Source organism: Labeo rohita, chromosome 7 (assembly GCF_022985175.1).
Source record: "Labeo rohita strain BAU-BD-2019 chromosome 7, IGBB_LRoh.1.0, whole genome shotgun sequence".
Taxonomy (NCBI): domain Eukaryota; kingdom Metazoa; phylum Chordata; class Actinopteri; order Cypriniformes; family Cyprinidae; genus Labeo; species Labeo rohita.
Genome location: NC_066875.1, coordinates 42,086,612 through 42,097,159, shown reverse-complemented (window position 1 = coordinate 42,097,159; position 10,548 = coordinate 42,086,612). Strand labels below are relative to the sequence as shown.

Here is a 10,548-nt window from a genome sequence, read left to right as displayed (position 1 = left end):
TCTGACTTTAACTGTATGTTAATATAATTGTTTTTCTAAAAACAAGTTATATATTTCTAACTCTACACTGATCAGTCAATCAGATACAATTAGTTTTTTTTTTTATAATGAACTCATTGTCACTTTGAATCTCTGAATGAGACACACTTGACTGACTGCAGTGACTATCTCCACCACTAAACTGCAAACCTGGTCACCAGTGTGTGTGAATGTCACACCTCAAGTGTAATCTACTAATGGAGTTTATTAAGCATCATTAAACATCATTAAGGTCAATTATGCTGCTTAGCTCTTTGAAATACAACCCGTACAAACAACTAGCAGTAGTTTTGAATTATTGGGCTGAGGATTGGGACTATATCTTATATATAATTAGCTGTAGGCTGCTTCCACTGATACTGGGAAAAATTGTATGATTAAACTGCTTTATCTTACTAGTTTAACCTAAACAATTTGAAAGTACTATTGAAACACTGTTTATTTGATATACATTTGATATATATTATAAGATTTGGGGTCAAGATTTTTTTATGTTGTTAAAAGAAGTCTCTTATGTTTACCAAGGCTGCATTTATTTGAATAAAAATATAGTAAAAACAGCAATGCTGTGAAATATTATTACAAGTTAAAATAACTGTTTTCTATTTTAAAATATACTGAAATGTAATTTATTTCTGTGATGCAAAGCAGAATTTTCAGCATCATTACTCCAGTCTTCAGTGTCACATAATCCTTCAGATATTAAAAAATGTTTTTTGTTTTTTTTTTATTATCAAAGTCAAATTATCAGAGTGAATTTCCTAGATAAATCAGAATTGATTAAACAGAACTCATTGTTTGGTCAGTTGCACAAGATCAGTTTTCTGGTAGAGTCTGCACTGGTTTGTTGTTTTGAAGAGGAGTCAAAATTCACACCTCTGCTCCTGTGGCCTCTCAGAGTCTTTCCCAGACAGACCCAAGCCGAGTCCTGGGGTCTGAGAGACAGCGATGGCTACCGTGAGCCTGCAGAGGTGTCACCTCGCACCTCTGAGTCCAACATATAAACCTCCAGCCCTCCGTCCAGCCTTCATTCACCCTCAGAGTCACAATATGGAAAGCTCAAGCCACAGCCAGCAGAACCAGTGGAGCTGTTCAAGCTCAGAATCCGAGTTTTACAGCGTTTCCTCTCCAGACACCGTCTCGCCAGATCCGTCCATGGACCGGGGCTTCTCCCCATCTCACCAGGCCCAGCCTGCATGCTCAAAATCATTCAAACCTGCAGGTGTTGGCAAGAGAAAACGCAGACTACGGCTGAAGAACCCGAGTGAGCAACGACAGAACGCCAGTGAGAAGGAGAAGCTGAGGATGAGGGATCTGACCAAGGCTCTTCACCATCTCAGGACCTACCTGCCTCCGTCCGTAGCTCCCGTAGGCCAAACTCTGACCAAGATTGAGACGCTAAGGCTCACCATACGCTACATCTCGTTTCTGTCTGCTCAGCTGGGTCTCAGTGAAGAGGAGCTGAACCACAGGAAGAACATGAACTCCAACGGCTGCTCATATTCTCCAGAGATCGTTGGTTATTTTCAGTGCAGGTCTATGGCTGGAGATTGGGTTGAGCAAGGACAGGGTTACGCTCACTGTGAGGGTTGCTCTGGTCATACAGGGCAGTGTGATGAGATCAGAATGGATCAGTATGGTGGTTCCTCACAGCAGCATTCAACAGAGCAAAACTTCTCTGCAAATATAGATGCCTTCCTCCAGTCACAACAGTGTGCTCAAACAACACAGACATACCAGGTATGTAAATAATACTTTTTATGTATTTTTTAAAATTATTTATTATAGTATATATTTTTAAATTATATTTAAATGTAATTTAAAATATACACTACCTTTCAAACGTGTTAGAATCGGTAAAATTTTAATGATTTTTAAAGTCTTTTCTGCTCACCAAGCTTGCATTTATTTGGTTCAAAGTACAGCAAAAACAGTACAATTTTGAAATATGTTTACTATTTAAAATAACTGCTTTATATTTAAAATGTAATTTATTCCTGTGATCAAAGCTGAATTTTCAGCATCATTACTCCAGTCTCATGATCATTCAGAAATCATTCTGATATTTTGATTTGCTGCTCAAAAAACATTTATTATTATTATTATTATGATGGTGAAGTAGAATTTTTCAGGTTTCTTTGATGAATGGAAAGCATTTATCTGAAATAGAAGAGACTTCTTTAAAAAGTTTAAAAATCTTACTGTTCAAAAACTTTTGACTGGTAGTGTATTTTTATAATTTTAATTATGTTTTTTATATAATTATACATTTAAATATAATTTATTATATAACTACTATATAAAAAATACTGCAAAAGCATTAAAATAATCATTAGATATGTACATCTGTATATGTACATACATTAGATATACATTAGGTACATTTTAAAATCATTTTAATGTGGGAGGGTCAATTAAATATTTAGCTGAATTTCATTTTAAGTGAAACTGTTCACTATTTTCGATTTTTCAACATTTTAAATAACCCAAATCTATTTTAATTTTTTATTAAATTGACATTTTTTTTTTATTTTTTTGCAGTGTGATTAAATAGCTTTTTGCTGTGTCTAAAAACATAAATGTACAAATATTCAATTTATCAACCTATGTAACAATCTACATGCTGAATATTTAACAAATACATTTGAAAGATATTTATAGATGATAAAATAATATCTGAATTACGATTAAAAATTGTTATGAGCGTTGAATCCAAGGCAATTTTCTTACTTGGAATATAATACTACCATCAGTGTAATTTAACTAACAGTTGAAAATGAACAGATCAAACTTAGATGTACTGTACTCTAACCAATTCTCTATCCTCTGTTTCAGGTCTATGGCAGAAACTTTGGCTATCATCTTGTTCCTCAGGCCTACTGGAGCTGACAGCAGAATTGTCTCCATTACACCCAAAGCAAGACTGAGGCCTACTACTGTATTGTGTACAGTAGAAAGCAATAAATGTGAAGTTAATCCTGTTATTTTTGTAATTTAAGTTTTATGTGTTATCCATGTCTGTCCTATGTAAATACAAACTATATTTGATACGTATTTATAATAAAACATGTATTATTCAAAGTTGTTTCTCTTTTCTTGTTATTTATTGGTATTTCCAAATATTACTGGTGTTTCACATGTTGATAACTTTTTTTTTTTTTTTTTAGATTTTATATACTATTATTAAAAATAAATATCTATCATTTATAAACAGAAAAACAAATTTATTTTATATTGCAAACATTAAAGTAGAAGTTCACTTCCAGAACCAAAATTGACATATAATTTACTATATAATAGGGAAAAAAATCAGGAATTATCTCCATATAATGGACTTTAATGGTGCCTCTTTTTCTTCCCCAACTTCAAAATCATCTTACATCGCTGCAGAAGTACCGACCCAGTGTTTACAAAGTAAACATACAAAAAAGATCAAAAAAAAAAAGAAAAAAAAAGGTGAAACAGCGATGTAGGTGATTTTGACATTGAAGAAGAAAACGAGATGGGAGTTTTACGACATACCCTAACTGTATTGAGACTACGCATGTGCATTGGAGAGACAAGACAAGACGAGCATTTGAGGTTAAAAAGTATATAAATTGTCAATTTGTTTCGAAAATTACTGATCATTTCGCTAGATTAGACCCTTCTTCTTCAGCTGGGATCATTTAGAGCCCTGGAAAGCTGCATTTAGACTGCATTTTGGAATTTCAAACTTGGGGGCACCATTGAAGTCTGTTATATGGAGAAAATACCTGAAATGTTTTCCTTAAGAAACATAATTTCTTACTGACTGAAGAAAAAAAACACAAACATCTTGGATGACAAGGGGATGAGAATTGTTCTGGAAGTGGACTTCTCCACTTAAAATTGGCTATCTGACATTATCCATTAACATTGATGACTGGAGAATCAGCTTTACCGTCAACTAGCCTAGTCAGCTAGTGGCATGAAAAACTGCTGTCAAAGTTAAATTGCATGTAAAATGTTGTAGCTGCTTGTAATAATAGCATCTGAATAAAGAAAAATCACTTTCTATGAGTAGATCATTGATATTTTTGTACTCTTATTGTCTATGAATAATCTGTATACATCATGCAGCATTTGTCCTTTAGAAACTCTTACGAGATGTTGCCAAACAATCAACCTTTTCTAAGTAGGCTATTATATTTTAGTTACGACCTACAGAAATATGGGAGGAGCTCTGACATAGGCTAACTGTAATTCAGCGAGAGAAAAAGTGAAAGTAACTTCACAGATGATAACAATATACGGACGCCTGAAACTATAAACGTCTTTAAACATTAGAATATTCACTGAGCCATTCAAAGACCCTTGTGGAAACATCTGATACCCACAGGTAAGTGATAGAAATAAAAGAGAGATTGTTTAGCAGGGTTTATGTCAAACTGTTGGCCTAGTAAGCGGAATAGGAACAGGTTTAAGCACGTAAAATATACGATCAGTTATCAGAATTGTAAGTATGTCGTTTGATGGCAAAAGCAAAGTCTAAAAAAAGTCCAAAAAGATTTTTCTGTATCAATATAAACTGATATACGAAACACGCAATGAAACTGATGAGACGTGGACTATGGACAGTTATTTTTCAGACGCAAAATCTATGGATGGAAAGCATTTAAAATTAATGCAAGAGGTGTGTTCTGTTTGAAGCGGCGCTGCACACACCGATCGGTGCATGACATCAAAATACCGCAAGAACGATTAAAGAGCAGACGGCTTCTTATGGTGTGGAATCGCTCTCGCGGTACTTTGATGTCAAACACTGATCGGTCTACGCAGCGCTGCTTTAAGAAGAACACAGGTAATGTAGTCAGTTTACCGCTATCCACCTCATTCCTGCGCTCCGTGACACTTTGCGCAAATTATGGGTATAACCTCCTTTAAGATGTAAATAATCAGTGAAAGGCTCGCTCTATAAACGAGTAAATCTGTATTATGTAGTAACATACATTGCCTTAATCAAAAATGTTTTTAGTAGCATTGCATAATACTATTTCAAATTGATTTCAGTCGTTTAGATAATAAATAGTATTTACCTGTGAAAGAGACGTGAAGATTTGAGGAGAAAAACAAGAGATTCGTTGTGCATTCCAGGGAATTGTTAATGAGATATATCATACATCATATGGGGAGATAGTCATTTTTCATACTATTACAGTGAAATGCAAAGAAAAAAGATGTGGAAATCATATGGGAAAGAATACAGCGACTGAAAAAAAGCTCTTGCCATATTTTTTCTTGTTATAACATGTCAAGTTAAAATAACAAGTGTTATGTTATTCTCATGATTTCTACATAAAATAAATACTGGTGATACTCAGATGTAAACAACAGCATGGATTGCACAGTTAATGTACTACTGAATACCTTGTTCTGCTAATTACACTGTCTAAACCACAGACAAAAAACTGTGTGGAAGCTGCTAAATCAAACTCTATAGAGAAGGACTTGGTAGGGGCGCAATATTTTGACATACTAAAGTTAATAGGTAAAGATACACACAAGCAGTATTAATTAAGATATAAGCCTGATATTTTCACCTGCCTGACTGGAAATGATAAGAACAAACACAAATGTTGTCAAGATTCTTGCCCTGGAAATCCTGGTTCAGTTTGGCCAACCACAAATGCCTTTTGTTCCTCAGACAGTTTTTTGCACTCTTCTCTTTAATTTCTTATAACTTTTGGCAGTCTATAGTTTTAGGTCCGACCAATTAGTACAGCCCAAAACATGACCATAATTGGTCATTTTCAGCAGCAGTAATCAGCTAAATTTTCGTGTTTTGTTCGATAGCATTGTTTACATTCAGTGCCACCGATATGGCCAAGTAATGACGTGTCCTGAAAACACTCTATTTAGTGTCCCAAAATGTTTTTTTTTTTCTTTTTAAGTTAGATTTTTGGGCTTTTTTGTGCCTTTAATGGACAGGACAGGAAAGTACTGGGCAGAGAGAGGGGAGCAGGATCCACAAAGGACCTCAAGACGGGATTTGAACTCGGGTCGCCGCAAGCACAGTTGTGTTATATGTCCCAAAAATGTTTTAACCCATTTTGCACCTGTGTTGTTAGTAGATTACCTACACCCAACTGATTATCATAGGTTCTGAGAAACATGAATTGTCAAGGCAAGTATCTGATTATAGTGAGGGTAATTTATCATCAATATTTCTCTTTCCAGATATGACATCCTCCAGTGCTCTACTGACTGAGGAGCTTCAGTGCTCTATATGTCTGGATGTGTTCACTGATCCAGTCAGCACTCCATGTGGACACAACTTCTGTAAGAACTGCCTGAGCCAGTGCTGGGACAACAGTCAGACATGCAAGTGTCCATACTGTAAAGAAACATTCAACCACAGGCCTGATCTCAAGATTAATATGACACTACGAATGGTTGTCGATTATTTTAAAATGAAAGGTACTGCAGAACACAAGTGACAGTATTTAGCATTAGTTTAGTATTTTTTATTTAAAATATATGTGAAATGCTGTTTGCAATCATAATATGTAATAAATCCCTAAAGCCTGCCTATAATTCCACACATAAAAATATCTCAAAGATCTCATGATCTTTTATTGTCATTTGTCTCTACAGAGCTTAAGAGGAGGCAGCAGTATGCAGGTACAGTTACTGTTTGCACAACACTGGTTTACATTTATATACTCACAGCTTCATATTCTCTTTGTGATTCATATTCTCTGTTTTCTCAGTGGATGTGACTCTGGATCCTGATACAGCTAATCCATATCTCATCCTGTCCGATGGCGGGAAACAAGTGAGACATGGAGACATTAAACAAAAGCTCCCAAATAACCCAGAGAGATTTGATTACTATGTAAGTGTCCTGGGAAAGCAGGGATTCTCCTCAGGGAGGTTTTATTTTGAGGTGCAGGTGAAGGGAAAGACTGCCTGGGCTTTAGGAGTGGCCAGAGAATCTACAAAGAGGAAGGGAGACATCATACTGAATCCCAGGAATGGATACTGGACTGTATGGCTGTTTTATTGGAATGAATATGCGGCTTTCTCTGGTCGCCCTGTCCCGCTGTCTCTGAGAGTGAAGCCACAGCGGATAGGGGTGTTTGTGGATTATGAGGAGGGTCTGGTCTCCTTCTATGATGCGGAGACCAGCTCTCATATCTACTCTTTCACTGGCCAGTCTTTCACTGAGAAACTCTATCCATATTTTAGTCCATCCTTTGGATATAATGGTACAAACGTAACCCCACTGATTATCACACCTGTCAGTTGCAAAAAATGAATCTACACCATTAGTATGAAACACAAGATGAAAATAATGCTTTTCATAATAACATCTGGAAATATTATACTGAGAAGTGGACAAATTGGTCTGTATGAAAAAAAAGAAGAAAAACAAAACAGAAACTGATAAGGTAATAGACGTCCATCATCATTTGTTCCATATTTAATAAAAATACAACTTTGTTGTATTACTTTAAATATACAGTTGAATCAAAAATCAAAAGCAGAATAAAATGGCACGGTCCAAACGAAGGGACCCTTAACCTAATATTTTGTTTCACGACCCTTACAGGCAGTGATTTCTCTGTAGATCCTAATGTGCTTCTGCACCCGTCAACATGTACTGTGGCTTATCAAGATGCTGATTAGACAGCATGATTATTGCACAGGTGTGCCTTAGGCTTGCCATAATAAAAGGCCACTCTAAAAAGTGCAGTTTTACTGTATTAGGGGGGTCCGGGGGGGGGTCCGAAAACCAGTCAGTATCTCACCATTTGCCTCATGCAACAATGGGCCTCAGGATCTCGCCATAGTATCTCTGTGCATTCAAAATGCCATCAATAAAATGCACCTGTGTTCGCTGTCCATAACATACGCATGCCCATACCATAACCCCACGGCCACCATGGGCCACTCGATCCACAACGTTGACATCAGCAAACCACACCTGTGAGGTGGATGGATTATCTTGGCAAAGAAGAAGTGCCCGTTACACAGCTCATGAAAAATCGGGGCAAAAACAAAAGTGTTGCGTTTATAATTTTGGTCAGTTTAGATGTTCAATAGCATTCAGATCGAGGTTCTTATTAGGCCACTTCACAATAGTCCAATGTTTTGTCCTTAGCATTTCTATGTGTTTTGGGTCATTATCCTGTTAAAGGACCCATGACCTGTGACTGAGACAGAGCTTTCTTAAAATGGTCAGTACATATCGCTGTAGAATGCCTTGGTGGTTTTGAGATTTCATTGTGTACTGCACAAACACTTTCAAAGTGGAATTGGTGTTCTTTTTTCATCTGTGGACTATCCTTTTAATGCTTCCCAAAAAGCTCTAGTTTTGTCTTGTCCGTCCAAAGGACATTGTACCAGAAGCATTAAAAGGATAGTTCACCTAAAAATTTAATTTGATGTTTAAATGCTTTCCCCCAGGGCATCCAAGATGTAGGTGACTTTGTTTCTTCAGTAGAACACAAACAAAGATTTTTAACTCAAACCATTGCAGTCTGTCATATAATGGCAGTCAATGGGATCAACAGCTTTGAGAGTCAAAAAAAAAAACATACACAGACAAAACCAAATTAAACCCTGCAGCTCATGATGATACATCGAGGTGTTAAAACACGAAATAATCGGTCTATGCAAGAAACTGAACCGTATTTATATCCTTTTTTTTTTTTTACCTCTGATCCACTGCAATGTCCCCATGGCCATTTATAAATTTAATATGTCTGGTTTTCGGTCTCATCTGCTTCAAGCTGTTTTTATCTGTACAAAACAGCTTGTTTTGCTGCTTAATATTGCAAACTGGTGTGTCTTAAAATATTATTTTAACGTATTATCTTAATTATGAACACAGTGGTTTGTAGTGCAAACTGTTTTACCGTTTACTGCACTTCGTTATTCCTTCTCGTTATTTCCCTATGTCAGCTTATGTACTGGAAATGCTGCTTTTTTTCAGTTTTTCATATCTACTGTAAGTACATATTTTAAATATTAAAAAGCTATATAACATTTCTCATTTATTTAATCATGTTTAAAACAATCAAGTCATTTATTTTTATTCTCTCCACCTGTTGAAGTGAAATTACATAGGCGTATAAAATGATGCAGCAAGTTTTACATCAAAATGATTTCAGAATCTTAGTAAATACTGGAATACACAACAGATCATACACGTACTGTATATTAATAGTCACAGAGGAAAAAATGTCCATCATACATTAAATGTCTGAGGATCATACACAACCAGACATTCAAGTCGTTCAGATCACAATGATGTTGTTGCAAGGAGACACGTGACAAATGAAAAACAATGCGTGTTTGAAAATCAGCTAAAAATATCAAACATTTTGACTACTCTCCAACTGGATGGAATAGTCTGCTGATATCTCTTCTTTATGATCTGACAGAAACATCAGTCTCAATATTAACAGTTTCTAACTATAAGTTTGGGAGACGTTCGGGTTTATTTTATAAGTTGCTGTTTACCTCACTTCCTTAAAAAGAAGAAGAACAGTCTACAGCTGAAAAATGGTGTGCAATCACTCCGTGTTGTCGCTAGATGGTGATAGTAATCAGAGGGAAATACACACTCTACAGAAGAGGAGGCGTTTTGGCGTTTTGAGCGGCACTGAAGAGTTCTGACGACGCTACAACGTATGTCTCAAAATTTAACCATGAATAGAACATAACAATTAAAACCAAGTTAGTTCGATAAACGAATTCCAAGACATTGGTTTCATTCAAATGCTCATTTGTTGGACTTACCTGTTAAATATCTAGATGGTGCTGATATGATAGAGATACCAAATTTAAAACCTTATAAAATACTTTTTCCTTCCGTAATGACATATTAGAGACAATTCTATAAAAGTTACACACTTTAATTATGTTTCTATTTAACGTTTTTAGTGCCGTCAAATTAATCACGACTAATCGCATCCAAAATAAATGTTTTTGTGTACATAATATATGTGTGTGTGCTGTGTATATTTATTATGTATACATAGACACATACACACCCACACGGAAATAACCTATATAAACATATAAACACATATGTGACATATATAAAATTGGCCGTTTTCCTATATTATATGTACATATATGTGCATATAATATAGGAAAACGGCCAATTTTATATATGTCACATATATTAAAAACCTATATCAAAACCTATATTAAAACATATGTTTATATAGGTTATTTCCGTGTGGGTGTGTATGTGTCTATGTATACATAATAAATATACACAGCACACACACATATATTATGTACACAAAAACATTTATTTTGGATGCGATTAGTCGTGATTAATTAATAGTTATTGCCTTGATAATAGAAAATATGAGCTAGGCATCATGTATGACAGTTGCCAAAGTGAGATATGAGCTAAAATGACCAGATCCTGCCATGAGCTATATAGGAGACATATCTTGTATGTACATATAGGGCTTTTTTGTGGATATAAAGAAGCAATACAGGAGACCTATATGGCCTGTATATGCA

The 10,548-nt window shown here is 35.5% G+C and overlaps 2 protein-coding genes across 2 annotated transcripts; both read left to right on the top strand.

Moving 5' to 3' along the window:
• Positions 1–1,089: 1,089 nt before the first annotated feature.
• On the top strand, positions 1,090–2,968 carry mespba (mesoderm posterior ba). Its single transcript, XM_051113757.1, has 2 exons — positions 1,090–1,779; positions 2,875–2,968. The coding sequence occupies exons 1-2, from the start codon at positions 1,090–1,092 to the stop codon at positions 2,926–2,928; spliced, it is 744 nt and encodes a 247-aa protein (XP_050969714.1). The 3' UTR covers positions 2,929–2,968.
• A 1,295-nt stretch (positions 2,969–4,263) lies between these two features.
• Positions 4,264–9,035, top strand: LOC127167728 (zinc-binding protein A33-like). The gene is made up of 4 exons (XM_051113921.1): positions 4,264–4,399; positions 6,238–6,477; positions 6,655–6,681; positions 6,771–9,035. The coding sequence occupies exons 2-4, from the start codon at positions 6,240–6,242 to the stop codon at positions 7,316–7,318; spliced, it is 813 nt and encodes a 270-aa protein (XP_050969878.1). The 5' UTR covers positions 4,264–4,399; positions 6,238–6,239; the 3' UTR covers positions 7,319–9,035.
• The last annotated feature ends 1,513 nt before the right edge of the window (positions 9,036–10,548 follow it).

Bases quoted from the DNA above. Each gene is read 5' to 3' on its own strand.
- mespba (XM_051113757.1), top strand. From the start codon at position 1,090: ATGGAAAGCTCAAGCCACAGCCAGCAGAACCAGTGGAGCTGTTCAAGC. The intron at 1,780-2,874 runs GTATGTAAATAA...CCTCTGTTTCAG, and splicing joins AAACAACACAGACATACCAG to GTCTATGGCAGAAACTTTGG.
- LOC127167728 (XM_051113921.1), top strand. From the start codon at position 6,240: ATGACATCCTCCAGTGCTCTACTGACTGAGGAGCTTCAGTGCTCTATA. The intron at 6,478-6,654 runs GTACTGCAGAAC...TTGTCTCTACAG, and splicing joins CGATTATTTTAAAATGAAAG to AGCTTAAGAGGAGGCAGCAG. The intron at 6,682-6,770 runs GTACAGTTACTG...CTGTTTTCTCAG, and splicing joins GAGGAGGCAGCAGTATGCAG to TGGATGTGACTCTGGATCCT.